Source organism: Anastrepha ludens, chromosome 3 (genome assembly GCF_028408465.1).
Source record: "Anastrepha ludens isolate Willacy chromosome 3, idAnaLude1.1, whole genome shotgun sequence".
NCBI lineage: Eukaryota > Metazoa > Arthropoda > Insecta > Diptera > Tephritidae > Anastrepha > Anastrepha ludens.
The window spans coordinates 109,387,121-109,403,016 of record NC_071499.1 but is presented as its reverse complement, the minus strand read 5'-3'; the positions used below and the strand labels follow the sequence as shown (position 1 = coordinate 109,403,016).

General features: G+C 37.6%; 1 protein-coding gene across 1 annotated transcript in view; it reads right to left on the bottom strand.

Annotated features, from left to right (window-relative positions):
• The window catches only part of LOC128858746 (protein sprint), a 217,658-nt gene that overhangs the window by 33,236 nt on the left and 168,526 nt on the right, over positions 1 to 15,896 (bottom strand). Inside the window, exon 4 of the mRNA XM_054095236.1 lies at positions 59 to 1,457. Within this exon, the coding sequence (XP_053951211.1) occupies positions 59 to 1,457 (1,399 nt within the window). The remainder of the gene's footprint in view (positions 1 to 58; positions 1,458 to 15,896) is intronic.

Genomic DNA, 15,896 nt, shown 5'->3' with positions numbered 1-15,896 from the left:
CTGTAAGTAAAAAATATTAGCTTTTATTTTTATGGTATAAAAAATATTTAGGAATTACGTGTTTCTGCGAGCAAGTCAGGTCGTTTACCCTGCGCACCTTCTGTGGGCTTAAAACTCGTGAGCAAACCGGTGCGCTCGTTCGACTCTTGAGTCCATAAGTCTTCATAATCGCTGATTTTATCGCCCAATGCGCTGCGGCAGTATATCTGTGGACTTTCCAATATGTCAGACTCCTGGTAGTGTTTGGACTCCTTGCGCGCTTTGGCGCGTCGCGATTTGCTGCTGCTGCTGCCCAAAGCGCTTGTGGGCGTGCCAGCGGAGCAAGGTGATAGGATCTTCCTTTGGCTGTGATTCGAGTCTTTGCTGCTCTGCGATTGCCAGCGGCTGCCATTCGAAGAACCCTGTGATGAGAGCGTATCTTTGCATTCGCCCTCAGGCGATAAACGTTTCGAGAAAGTTTGGAAAGTTGCATTTGTGTTGAGCGCGCTTGAGGCGATCATATTAGTTGCTGTTGCTGGTGTGGTCACTTCAACAAACTGCGGTGAGTTATTGTTCTCCATTGAGAAAGTAACAGTTGTTGTCACAGTAAAATTATTTGCCGAGTTCAATGCATGGTCCGCTGGCAGTGGACTGCTGGGTGTGAGTGGTTTGAAACAGCGCAATGGTGGCGCAGGTGGTTTGCGTAAATCCAAATTGAGAGTGTTTGGCGGCTTGGGACGTTGTGGCCGTATGCCATTGTCTGAGATGGATTTATTGCCTTTCGATGGCACCATCACGAGATTATTCGATTTAAAAGTACTAAGGTTGCCATTTGTCGTAGTCGAAGTATCGCCCGATAAGCCAATAATGCCATTGCGGTGATTATTTACATCCACCGGTGACATGGTTAGTATTACTGAGTCCACGGATTCCGGACTCATTAGCTGCAATTGTGGACCACCGCTCGTGGTGAAAGAACTCATGCTGGATGTAGTGTCTGATGGCGTGCCCGCCTGACTAAAGAGGCCACCTTGATGGTTAGTGGGACTGAAGACCTTCGCTGATTGTGGTGCGCCCGAGTTGCTGAAGACCGTTGTGCCCAAGCCGCTGGTTTCAGTCAATGAGTTGGGTGATTTAGCATCGAGTAAATTAGCCTCTGATTCATGTGGCTTAGGGCAAGACATCGGATAGCGCCAAAACTCTTGACCCAATAGGGCTAGCGATGAGAGTTGCTGACGATTTCTGACTTCGCGCAAAGCGCGTGGCAGTATAAGTTGAACGGGCAGTTCATCACAGCACTGTGCATAGTGAGCGATCAGCGCTGGGATTGAATCGAATGTGAAGCGTGAACTTTCCAAGCTCAAAATGGCGTCGTTTGACTGAATCAAATAGTGCTCAATGTAGGGACCAGTATCCGGGGGAAGACGCACCGACACGGCCATGGTGTTGGGTTGGCTTGAGCCGCGCACAATGAAGTTCTGTAAAAAAGATGAAAATATGTAGGATGGCATTAAAAGAAGAGTGAGATTTAAGTGGAGAGTTAGCAAGTCAAATAAAAGTTGGTGGTATAAACGGAAACTGCTTAAATGACTTTGCTGCTAAGAATAAATTATTTAAAAAACGAGAAGCGTGACCTGCTTACGACGCGTTTAATTCTAGAGTTTTATAAGGCGCATTAAAATGGCTTAAATGATTTAAATGTGTGTATTAGTTAAAATACTCCACTTCTTTCTCCCAACAGCTAACAAACATAACACCATTTGCATTTGATTTGGCCTTCTTCAACAGTCCCCTTCACCAACACCAACAGTAGTGCAGACTTAATGTTGCGTTAAAAATCTGCACATAAATTTCATATCATAATAACAATGATAAATTGTCATCATTCAGTCGCGCGCCTGCTTTGTACGCAGCCATTTACATTAACACGCTACACTCTCCCGCACAAACACACAGTTACACAAGCCTGACACTAACACTCCTCTGCAGCAGAAATCTACTGTTTCTTCAATGGAAAACTTTTTTTGTCTTCCGGTCCAGACTTGTGCGCGTGCATTCTTCGTTCCACTCGTTGGGTGCTACAGCGCGTATGAGCAACATAAATCTGAAGTGGTGTATGAAGATTTTGCAAGTGCGATGATGAGTAAACAAGTGTGAGTGAGAAATGTGAAAATAGAATCGACGAAATTAACGCTTAAGTGCGTCTGTCACACTAAAGTGAGCATAATAAGCAACGGAAAGTGATGTGTCTTGTTGCGTTGGTTGTTTGGATGTACATATACATATCTGTGTGTGTGGGTGTGTGCCTTTTTTGTTGCACCCACCTGCTTTTGAATTTTACAGCTGCACAAGTATTTAAATACGAATTCATGCGACACATTGTTGTTACAAAACTTTGCAGACATTCAGCAAGCATCAAAGGTACTCGACTAAGTGAGTGTTTTTGCCATATTTTTAATAGCCAACCAAAATAAGTAAACCGGCTTGTGAGTGTTTAGCTTTAGGGGTGCTTTTGGCAACACAATGCTTGGAATCTTTTGAATTCGATTTTTATTTTGATTTTGTGCATAATGCGTAGGGCGTTAATCGTTTTCACATTAACTACATAAAACAAATGGTCAGCCAGTAAATGTTGACAGTTCTTGTAAAGTTGTGTTAGCGGGAGTAGAATCAGAGGTGGCCAGATGAGACTGGATTTGGTAAAAGTTATATGTAAAGCAAGCAAGAAAATAATGTTCAAGCAAATCAGGAGAAATAGCAACTGAGAAATGGAGTTGAAAGGAAGAGTATGAATTCGATAAAGTTCGCATTGACTGCAGAAACTTTTTACTGAGTACTGTCATAAAAGTTCTGTTACAAGATTTTTAAAGCAATAGGTTTTGAACTTTTAGATTTAATGTTCACGTTATGATTTTTTTTGGAAATATGCCTTGCAAAATAAATTCCAATTCAATTTGACTTAAAATTCCACCTGATTAAAATTTAATGGAGTAACTAAGAAAATCTTGCGCGAAGATTGCATTGCAAGGAGTGGCAATACGTTACGGCGAATGGTTGCGTATTCCTCGAATATCAGTTATCACGAATGTTTGCGTATTGCTCGAATCATTCAAACTGCAGGACAGGGTCAGAAAAACCGGAAGTCATCACGTTGTTCGTACGCGTAGAGCCGCAAAACTGTGTGGAAACGAATTTCGCTAACATTTTTTGAGTGAGCAGAAACGCTCGGGCTCTGAAAGTATTCGTTGAGGTACCAGCTAGTGGTAGCAGGAGAAGAAGAAGGCCTGCTCTGTGTTGGAAAGATCAGATGGAGAAGAACTCGGCTTCATTTTGTGTGTCCAACTGGCGCCGCTTAGCACGAGAAAGAAACGACTGGCGCGCTTTGTTAAACCCGGCCAAAATCGCGAAAGCGTTTATCGAGCCAATCAAGAAGAAGAAAAACAAGAATAAGAAAAAGAGGAAGAATAAGAAAGATAAGAACAAGAGGAAGAAGAAGAAGAAGCATCAGAAAATCATGGCTAAAGACCTGGATTTGTTTTCCAGATCATCGTCACGATTAATCTATTTAAACGTTTTTCTCAGGTCATCTTCTGAATAGTCATCGTTTTACGATTTCATGAATATATTCGTTTTACGGATGAAAAAAAAATGTATGGTGCAAGAAGTAAAAAAAAAACATCACAAGAAGCAAAAAATACTGTAACAAAGATTCGAGAATCAATCTGTAGCAGTCGTCATGGTTTGTTCGGGAGTATCCCATAAAGGCATTACTTCTTTGAAATTTGGCGAAAAGGGAATACAAAAGTGTACAGAGAAGATATACTGGAAGGCGCACATCTTTTACATACCTACTCCGGCTTGGCAATGAAACCTTTATTTGTGCCCATAAGAAGCTGCTGCTAAAGCCGGTTTGGTATTCAACATACCAAAAACTAATTGAATGTAAATAAGCAGTCAAAATACGCGTGCAATTTTTAGTGATGTAGGAGGTGTAATGATTTTGCTTTCCGGCAGTATCATCTTGGTAGTATCCGTTGGTTCGAGCGAAGACATAAAACGTATAAAAAACAAACTCTGACAAGATTGGCTGTCATGTGCGAAGTACCTAGGATTTTTACGATCGGTTAATTTGAATTTTTTTTTGTAATTTTTAAACTAACATTTTCAGATTGACAGCGCCCAACTTTTTCCATGTGAATCTACTCAAAGGGAAAGTGTACACTAAACCTCAAATTCCCCAACAATATTCGTAAGGAAAGCAACGCCATAACCCCAGAAATGCACCCAAATATTATGAAGAATGCGGGAAAAAAGAGTGCAAGTGTGTGTCACTGGATCCCGTGAAAAGTTTCTCGATAATTTTTACATTGAACGACGCAATATTTTTTAGTACATGAAATAAAATTTCGATCGGAGGCAATCGAAATAAATACATCTTTTACTATTCATAGTTGCCATGTGTGAAGTATATAAATAGATTGCTAAATTTTCTCTTGTAATCAGTTGGACTTAACTTCTTCTTCCCACTTCTTGATCGTCCTTTTATTGAAAATAAAAGCAGGCACTTTGTCTGGTACCCATTAACTGAAATCTCAGCTGTGTGTTTATGAAGCGGAATTCCACCCATTCAGTGCGGAATTATACTTATTATGAGGCGATTTGTACTGCTACCTGAAATATCTATTGTTCCCTACATGGATTCAGAGTATTTCTCTGATCCCAACTTTCTTAATAAATTGTAGTAGTTGTCCTCATGTTCCTCATGTTAAATATTTTTACCCAGGCGTTTGTGCCTCATAAGCATCAGTGCCTCGGCACAATGTCAGCACATGCTTGGCGGTTTCATCTTCCAAGTTGCCTTCACTTTCATGAGGTAGCAGCTATCTCTGCCGTTACGTAATCTGTGAATTTTAATATTTTGCTTCGAGTATGGACGTCGGCTTGATTGCTGACTTCTTTCTCGCTTCTTTATCTGAGCCTTCCACAACTTCTGTAGGATTTTGTTTACCCCTGATGTCGCTTTAGCTACGGCTTCTCTATTACTGTGTCCTTTTCATAAATCGGGACGGGAATCGTACTGAATCTGTAGAATATCCTCCTTGACTGATTTTATTGACTTGTAGTCGATGCCTATTGTTAATAGGCTTCTTTTTTTGAACGTCAGCTCTTCGCGGTAGGTATACAGTCATTGGGGGTACACCCAGTACATTGTCCCCATGACAATTGTTTAACTCTGTACCCAGTTAGCGACTATCTTGGTTGCACAACCGTCTAGTGTTAAGTCTGGTGAAAGTGTATACCGTCGAATTTAAGTTCTGATTTATGGTACACTCCTTCTGCCGTAGCCGAATGTGTTGGTGCGTGACGTCCATTCGGAAGTGCGTAGATTCAAACCTTTGAGCATGAAACACCAAAATGAAGGAAACGTTTTTTTCTAATAGTAGTTGCCCCTCGACAGGCAATGGCTAACCTCCGTTTATATTTCTGTCCTGAAAACGCTCCTCATAAAAAATATCTGCAGGTCCCTCCATTTGTGAAACAACATCAAGACGTACACCACAAATAGGAGGAGGAGCTAGGCCAATCATCGGAAGAAAGCGTACGCGCCAATTATAGGGTGGGCCATGTAAAATTTGCTTTTTGAATCGGCTATAAAAAAAAAACTAATCAATATTTTTTCAAACTTTTCTTTTATTTTGAAGATTGAACATTGTCATTTATGAATGAAAAATAACCTCCACGACTGGCTTTACAGTAGGCCATTCGATCAACCCAATTTTTAAGCACATTTTCGATTGTTTCGGCTCCAATTTCAAGAATGGCAACTTCGATTTCGTGTTTTAAAGCATCAATCGTCTCTGGATGGTTCGCATAGCATTTGTTCTTAACGGCTCCCCACAAAAAATAGTCCAACGGGCTTAAATCACAGCTCCGAGGCGGCCAATTGATATCGGAATTTCGGCTGATTATTCGGTTTTCAAAAACGGTAGCCAAAAGTTCGAGTGTAACTTTGGCAGTGTGACAAGTTGCACCGTCCTGTTGAAACCAAATGTCGTCCATGTCATCCTCTTCAATTTTTGGAAACAAAAACTCGTTGAGCATGTCGCGGTAACGCTCGCCATTTACTGTAACCGCGGAAGAAGAAGAAGACTCACCGCTTTGGAAATAGGTTTTCAATATTTCCCAATTTTGTTCAAGCGTATAGCGTCCCATTTCGTCTTGTCATGTCAAACCTTTAAGTAAACTATGAACACATTTGACATGTCATTTGTGTTACCATTCTCAAAAAAATAGGTGGTTCAAAAAGCAAACGCTATATAGCCCACCCTGTATTTATTAATTTTTTTTTATTTCTTCTACGAAGAGTTCCTCAACTGTCGCCTGTTCCTTCTGTGAGATTATTTCTATTGGGAAACATTTAAGTAGCCCAGCCAGTCTTGAGCCTTTAATTATGGTAGCATAGCTATCACTACCAGGTTTCCTGGAGTTTAAATTGGTTTTCTGCGCAGATTTTGCTGCTTGTTATTCAGTAAAATATAATGCATAGAAATTTTTCTAGTGAGCAAAGTTGCCAACCAAACGTTGAGGTTTAATATTTTCTTCAACATATTAAAATAATAATAATCTTCTGGTATTATATGACCGTGACAATAAATTCAAATAAATATATATTGCTTTTATATTAAAGAAAACTCCTAGTGGCATGCCTTGGAAGCCATAGTTATATTGAGCTCTCAAGAAAATGTGCTCCAACAAATAATACTGGCTAACAGTGCAGCGCACTTGATTACCACAAAACGAGCTATTTAATGGACTACCAGGAGGACATCTCGCAGTGAAAATACAGCTACGTTGGTGATATCAAAAAAAAAAGAAGAAAATGCAGACACAAACTGAAATTTATATTATCATAACACCAGCGCGAGGCAACGCAGCAGGGCGAGCAAACCGCTACCACTGCTCCAACTGCACAAGCTCGGATGCATATTTTTAAGTGTAGGAATGCACGTTTATTAAAGTATATCCTTTGCTATTTCTCGAATGTCCTTATGTACAATTTACTTGTTGAAAATATTGGCAATAATATTTTTCCACTCTCAGAATACTTCGCACAGTCAGTGACCAAATTCAAGTGAATAGCAGACGTTTTTGGCCCCAAGCTAGTGAATGCCAAATAAAGTGAAAAACGGAAAATCCATAATAGAGTGGTGAAATGAACAGAGTGCATGAATGTGAGTGAGTGTGTGGCGTGGAGTTATATGAGTGAGGGTATCTGTGATTGCTGCTCGCTTTTTAAGTTTAAATAAAATTCATGAGTTATTTAAAATTCGAAAGTGAGTGCATACAAATAGTTAAAGGATTGCTGAGGAAATTATTTTATGGCTATGGTATTTTATTCGCACACACATACATACATACTTACATTGCATCATTTAAAGAGCTCTTTTAATTCTCCGGGTCTGAATAGACAGCCTTTTTCGACATTTGACGTGAATTTAACATATTTCTATTACCGTTAATGACTTGAGCTTCCAGGTAGCTTGCTAAAATTTAATTTTCTATCGATTTATGAATATAACCTTTTAAAAAGGATTCTCGAACAGCACGAAAAAAGGCCAGACCCGGGTGTTCAACCGAAGGTTTAAAAAAAGGTGTCCATCGGAGGTTTAAAGGAATTAAAAAAAGGTCCAATGGTAAACAAAAAATTTTACTTGGGCATTATGCTGCATTATATATATACAGGACCCGCCATCTACCGTTACGGATTTGAACTAGGTATTAATTGAAGAATGGTAACACTTAGCTGTCGTCTGATTTGCCAGAAAATTAGTTTTATTCTTCCGCTGAACGAAAATGGTTGTGTATACGCTCAAAGAACGCTGGGAAATATTGCGACATTACTTTGCAAATCATGGTAATGTTGCAGAATGTGTTGGGTTGCTTATTGACAAACCAACCGTTGGATTATTATCTTTGGGGTGCCGCCAAAGACCAGTGTTATGCCAACAAACCAGCAACAATTGATGCACTGAAGACCAACATACGCGATGTCATAGCTGAAATACAGCCGCATACAATCGAAAATGTGTTGAAAAATTGGACCGATCGTATGGGATGGTGCATAGCTAGCCGAGGCAGCCATATGAATGAAGTTGTGTTCCATCATTAACCGGATGGATTGTACTTCAAAATAAAAAAAAACAGTTTGGAAAAATATTGAGTAGTTTCTTTTTTATAGCATTTTTAATTCCGTAAAGTTATATGGCGGACCCTGTAGAACTATAGGCCAATTAGTTTATTATCGGCGCTATCAAAAGTATTCCAAGAGTTCATTTTCAATCACATAGTGTTCCACTTAAGCAAGATGGATTTTAATTGAGTATCAGCCTGACTTTTGATCTGGTCGCATTTGTTTCAAAGCAGTGCTTACGGTAATAGAATACATTCGCTCTGGGTTCTACTTAGTTAGTTCGTAAGATTTCTCTAAAGCCTTTGATACTGTGAATCCTTACATCATCATCAACGAAATCGAATAGTGCGATGACAGGGCTACAGGAGACAATCCGTAAAACAGTCAAAGCTGTTTTCCAAAGTGAAGGATAGGAACTAGTGAACCCTAATCATGAAATTCTGGCCGCCGTAGCCCAATACTTCACAGAACTCAACGAAAAGATAATGGTAGCCCAACCCTTCACGCGGGCTACCAAAAATTTCTGCAGAAATTCCAGAGCAGCGACTGGCGTTGCTTTGGAAAGACCTGATCAGCAAAATACCGGCCATATTATGATAGAAGCACACGGCCTTAGATTTCAGAGTAAGTTTAAGAATGAAGTTAGTTCCTAAAGTTACTTGTAAAAGATTCAGCAACGAATGAAGAGCGGCTTCGTCCGTGTTAACCGCCGTACACGGTTTGTTTAAGTTATATAAGTAAGAAAAACAACAGCTCAAATAAATTACAACTCATGAGTTCTTAAGTTTGCTAAATATGAATCCAATGACAGGTTTTTAAAATTCAAAATGGCGAATCCAAGATGACGGACAAAAATTCAAAAAATTGAACTAAGATGCTGAAAATCACCCCCAGCGTATGTGTTGGGTTTTGGATCTGTACATATCACGTCCGGGTTTGAGAAAAATGGCAGTAAACACTCTAAAAAATAAAAAAGCTATTGATCTAACCACAGTGAAGACAAGACTAAGTCATGTCCAACTAGCTAAAGTAAGCTTAGGTTATGGGCAGCCAGCGAAAGTGAGTCTAGGGCAACCTTTCGTTTTTTTGTCGTTAGGAAAATAAAAAGGTTTGAGCAAAACTGACTCCACTACTCGCGCGGATACTTATTGATCGACTCCTGTAAGTTTAATTATTGAGAAAAAAAATAATAATTGGAAGAAACTTGCACTTTGAGCAACTTTTATATGTTAAGCACTTTTTGCACAAAGGAGTATCGCTTTGATATACAGCAGAAGTTACTCACACGCTCCATAGATCAATCAAATGTAGTGCAAAAAACTTTTTATAAATTTTTTTTTGGGTGCATTTCATTGAGTTACCTATACTACTATACTGCCAACACCTTCCCAAATGTATTTGGGTATAAACAGTGACTAAAAGGCTGTTCAAAAATTCTATTTTGATTTTTGGTAAGTTTTTTTCTCATTTTTCTAATTTTTTCTATGTCTCAACAGTTTTTGCTTCCAGAAATTCCTCGTACTTGCCAAATTTTTATATCCACTTAAAGCGCGCCACAATCACATTTTGTACTCGTAGGAATGTCTTTATTGCATTGGCTTACTATCTTCATTGATTCAATTTCCGTCTACTTCGATTTTTGCTGGCCATTCATTGTTTGCCTCAGCTGCCGGATGCCAGTACTAAGACTTTTTTATGCTTTATTTTTGATTTTTTGGTAGCTTCTGCTTTTTGTTATTTTTCGCCTCTATTTTCAGCTCCGCAAATATTTCACCATCAGTCACGGAATGAAGTATTACCCAACCGCCCAGAAATAATATATGTAAGTATGCACGGGCCGTTGTGAGCTTGTGTGTTGTTGGCTCGACGGGTCATTGGTGGTCAGGTTTGTCTACTGAGAATCTATGCCGGAAATGCAATTTGTGATTTAAAAGAAAAGGACCGGAAAACACGCGCTAACGATGAGAGAAATCTCAGTAAAAGACAATGGAAATACTCGTATTCTGTGATCAATTTTTATTTCCATTCAGCAGCGGCTGCAAGTGCTTGTGTGCAGGTGTATGCGTTTTAAATTGCTAGACAATGAACGACCAGAAAGTGTTTTGAGGAAGAATAGAAAGCAGCAGCAAATTAAAATATTGGCTTGGGTACTGGTTGTTTGGAATTTCGTGCAAATTAATTGCGGAAAATGGCAAAGATTACGACTGCAGGCATTGAATTATGCTTATATTAATTGGGAGGAATAAGGTATACGAGAATTTAAACGAACAAAAGTTTGGTGGCGGTGTGTTTGAATGGAATTGGGATATTTAAAATGTAGACGGAGGATGAGTAAAATGCGATAAATCAAGGCATATAAATGAGACGCAGGATGCCTACATGATTAAGCAAAGCTTTTTGAAGAACATATTTTGCAGTTGCATATTGGAGATTTCAAAACTTTTGGTGGATTCGAAAGAATTTACAGGAATTTTATTTCCTTATATATACAGGGTCATTTTGCTAATAGATACTCTCCGCGATTATAGCATTCAATGGGGTCTTATAGTAAACTCGAACAAGTTGAAACGCATGGTGTTTAGAGACTGTAGCAGAATTTCTTCTTCTTAGAATTGGAAATTGGGCGACAAGAATATCGAGATTGTTAACGAATATAAATATGTGGGCGTGCTACTTATAGTACATACAAACTTTCTCATACAATACACTTAAATCTGAAGCTTGCTGATTTTAAAACCGCTATCAATGCAACTTGACTTAAATATATTAATAATCTTCGAATCTGCATTTCAAACAAACTAAAAATTTATGATGCGTGCTCTAGGTCGATCATGCTTCATGGGGCGCAAGTTTGGGGTGTCGACGAATACAATTCAGTTGAGAGAACAGAGAACGTTTCTTTATTAAACAAAATATTTTTTGCGCCAAATACTCCGAATTATATGATTCTCACAAACACTCCGAGAACATATGTACTTTGTCTTCTGGAGTTTTATTCCGCCAAGTTTTAGCTTTCCGCGCATTCTTGCTGAAGAGTCTATACTCCTCGCCGCTCATTGGGTAAAAAAGTGGAGGGATATCTTGATTCGGCTTTAGTGGAATCTGCCGTAAAATCAGAATCACACGTTTGTATGCCAACTTAGCACTTAGAGATATTAAATATATCAGTAATGATTTTTCTGCGTACGCTATTAGCTTAATTTTTGGTGCAAGTGGAAGTCTTCTTAACCTAAATGCGAGAACTTTTTAGAATGTACTTTCTACCGCTTGTACAGTTTGTAACTTGAGTGTCCCTGAAAATATTCAACACGTTATAGGCGTCTGCCCAATTTATAAAAATTGCCTTTAAAGCATTTTGGTGAAAAGACGTTAGATTTACAGGGTGAACGATATGAAGTGTTACCAACTACCAACTGCTTGTATCTGTAAAACAGCTCATGACATCAACGTAAAAATTGTCTAATGACAGTTCAATATATTGTTTATAAGCCATCGAAAACATTTGCGTCTCAATTTTGTTGAATCTTTTTTTCTGTGATGGAAATCAAACGTAATAGTGTGATTACGTTATATTTGGCTGGAAAATCACAACCAGCCATTGTTTGTGAGCTCAGTCACCTCAAAATGAATTAAACGTTACAATGATACTGGTAGCATTGCAAAACGCTGTGGTGGTGGACCAAAAAAACCGCAACAACGCCAGAATTGGTTCGGAAAGTGAAGGCTCGACTTGAACGAAATCCACGTCGAAGGGGAAGAAAAATGACCAAAGAACTGAAAATATCGCAAGAGAGCATTCGACGCGTATTGAAAAATGAGCTCAAGGTCAAGGCTTACAAGTTCCAAAAACCACACGATCTTTCTCATCAGCAAAAAAAAGTTCAGTGCGAAAGGGCAAAGTAGTTGTTGCGCTTGCACGAACGTGGTGAATTTCCTAACATTGTGTTTTCTGTTGGAAAAAATTTCCCTATTGAGCAGTTCATAAACACTCAAAACGATCGTGTTTACTTGACCGAACGCTCATACGAGAATTTGAGCCTACGTATGGCCACTCGAAACAATTTCCCATCACAAGTAATGGTTTGGGCCCCAGTGACCGCTGATGGACGCTCTCCAATCGTTTTTATCGAGCCTTGTGTCAAAGTGAATGCGACTTATTATCGGGAAAATGTTTTAGAAGCTGCTTTAGAGCCGTGGACACGCAAACATTTCGGTCATAGACCACGGACGTTCCAACAGGACTCGGCACCGTCTCATAAAGCTCGTGTGAACCAAGAATGGTTAAAAAATCATGTTCCACACTTCATTTCGTCCACACAATGGCTTTCGAATTCGCCAGACGCCCAGTGCGATGGGCTATTCCATCTGGTCCATTTTGGAGTGCAAGGTGAGGATTAAAAAATATGCCAGTATGGATGCTCTGAAAAAAGCGATTATACGAGAATGGGCCAAAATACTTCAAGATCACATTCGTGCAGCATGCAACTCATTTTTTGACCGTTTGAAGGCTATAGTCAAGGCAAAAGGTGGTCATATCGAGCTAAAGTGAATATATGTTAAAATTGTAATCATTTTTGAACAAATTTGTCTTTGAAATCAATAAAAACTAATTTCACACAAAAAAGTTATGGTGTTTTGAATAGGTAACACTTCATATCATTCACCCTGTATATAATATTACAAACATCTTAAACGGTTGTATTATTGATATTAATCGCCCTGTCTCAAATATAGGGGCATGATTTTAAATGAATTTTCATAATTGCTCTTTTGAGTTTAAGGGGGTCCTCTAGTTTCTTGGGTCGAAAATATCGAATTTTTTTTTTTTTCATAAATCACATTTACAACATGTGTTAAAAGTATGTGCTGAAGGATTTTTCGATATTCGAAGTGGCTCACAAGTTACGGCCTTGAACGGAGCAGGTATACTTAGCGCGCTCAACGCTGCTCCGCACATGCGCGAACTTTGAAACGCGCTTTTCTCGAAACACTATTTTTCAAAATAGTGACCACGATATTTCAAAAACTACTGAATCGATCTTGTTCAAATATATACCTCATCTTTAATATATTATAAGCCAGCGATTGAACTAGGATTATCATGATTGCTTCTTCTTGTCGGCCACTATAACTTTTATTCTATTATATATTTTGTCTTCAAAAAATTTGTAAAGCTCATTTAAATGTTACTAAAGATTATGCGAACACAATGAGATTTATTATTTTGATCGTTTGCCCGTTAAAAATTATTGAAAAACCCGAAAAAAAACAGACGAGAAACTAGAGGACCCCCTTAAATAATAATATTTTCATAGTTTTGAGATATTTATTTTTTGCAATTCATTAAAAAAAATTTTGAATCTGAATCCTTTGAATTAAAAATTGAAGAGAAATGCACAAAAATGAGGAAGAGAAATTAAATCTTAGAGAAAATCATGATGTACAAAATGCTGAACGAGCTAGGTGCTACCTTGCAGTGGACTAGAAAAAAGCAAAAGAAAATTCTAGGAAATTTTATGGATTCTCATTTGATTTGCAAAAGCACTTCTGTATCCTAAACTTTCTGCTTCGTTAGTCTATTTTGAGCGGAATATGTGTATATACAACTTAAGTTTCTATAATTCCCATGATGACAATGTCAAGATGTATGCATGGGATAAGATGCATCTCCCTCAAGAGGTGCACAAGAAGTAGCATCATGCATTTTAATGCAATGTAATAGCTTACAGTGATGCTTGGCTGAAATCATCAAATAATACAATAATATAATAATATTAATACAATAGACCACAAATTTGGTATCAAGTCATTCCTTTCTATCGAATGGCCGTGATTTTGGGTTGATAGAGATGAAAATAAATAAAGCAAATTACCTATACAAAAAACCCTGAGAATTAGTATGAATTGGTAGAAAAGTGCAGAAGAAGAAATACATTTTCGATAAATCGAATGTGGCAGCCGGATTTTATTTTAACGAAATCACTAGAAGAGCCGACAACAAAAAGAGCAAAAAATACCACAGGCTAATCTGTCTCTGGCTCCAAATACAATGAATGAGAAGAGAAAAATGAAGCTTATAAAATGTACTACTTGAAAAATTAACCTTATAATGTCCTATAAGATTTCTTTGGACGATTCTAAATTCCACGTTTTGGATCTTTCATCTAAAACAGGAAGACCAAAAATATGCGGCAATGTTAAGCTACTTCCATTATACACCACCATTAGACCAGTAACGGAAGAAAAACATAGAATTGTGATGTTTTAAACAATTAAATTTATTAAAATAAACCCTCACATTTTTCAAGAACATTTTAAGATTCTTAAAAACTCGAAATAATAAAAATGGATTACTTTTTTAAAATAAATAATACATGCTCCTGAATTATTTCATTTCTTTATTTCTTGCTTTAAGCCATTTATAGGACCTTCAGTTAGTTTTGAAAATGGTCTAAGTCAATTCCAACTTAAAAACATTTTCGTAGGAAATTCACCCCAAATTTCATATTCATACTAAATCTCGGTTAATCAACACTAATAAAAGCCTAAATAAAAAGGTGGCTTAAGGGGACAATACCTGTAGAATTTCGAAAAAAAATTTTTTTTTCATAAAATGCTAATATAGTCCTTTAAAAATATGTCAAACATTTTTTCGAACGTAAATTTAAATATTTCGTTTACATATTATAGATCCTCAACCGTGACCACTCCATTCTTCGCATTTGAGCGTGGAATTTTTCTCAAAATATATTTTTCGAATTGGCGTACACGATAACTCGAAAAGTTATTGACCGATCTCCCTGAAATTTCGCACACATATTTTTTATGATATTACTTTCTATGTGAATTACCATTCGTCCCAAAATTCATTTTTTTTAAGCATTTCATTCCGCGATTTTTTTTTCCATTTTTGTTTAATTCATATAGAAATTATGACATTAATAAACCAAAAAAAATGTAGTTTTTTGTATTCACCGATGCTGCAATGCCCGCCGATTGAGAAGCCCCGCTGCGACCTTCCTGGAAGAATTGAGTGTACATCTGCCATTTTAAATGATTAAAATAAAAAAAAAATTTACATTATTTTAATGTACGCCAATTTTGAAAAAAATATATTGACTTCTTCATTTTAAATAATATTAATGAAAATCAGGGAAAATATGGCCGTTTACAGTTATCTGCCTCCTTAATTTAAAACTATTTTTCAATTTCTTCAAATGCAATTCATCAAATATTTTGAAACAAGAAATATATGCCTTAGACCTTTTTCATAACTATATGGGGACATATATGTATCGGGTGTTTTTTTATGAACTTTAAAATTTAAAATGATAATAAAAACAGATATGTTGTTGAAATTAATTTTTGTTTGTTATAATCTGATAGAAAATTGCATGCCATTTATTTTTTGAATATGGTATCCGGCACATGTCGATAAATCGATTGCTAAGCGCCCTGTATGGCAAGTTGCGTCTTCTTGTTGGAACCAAATGGCGTCGATGTTTAGCTGAATACTTTTTGAAAACGAAAATCCAATCAGCATGGCTCGATGGCACTCACCACTCAACGTAACTGCAGTTCCTTCCACATTTTGAAAGAAATAAGGACCGATGATGCCGCCAGTGCTCTATGAACTTCGCGAAGAGATTTTTTTATTTTTTCAAAGTAAATTTACACAGTTTGGTAGCATCACATGATTCATTCATGATGACTGGCTAAACCTTAC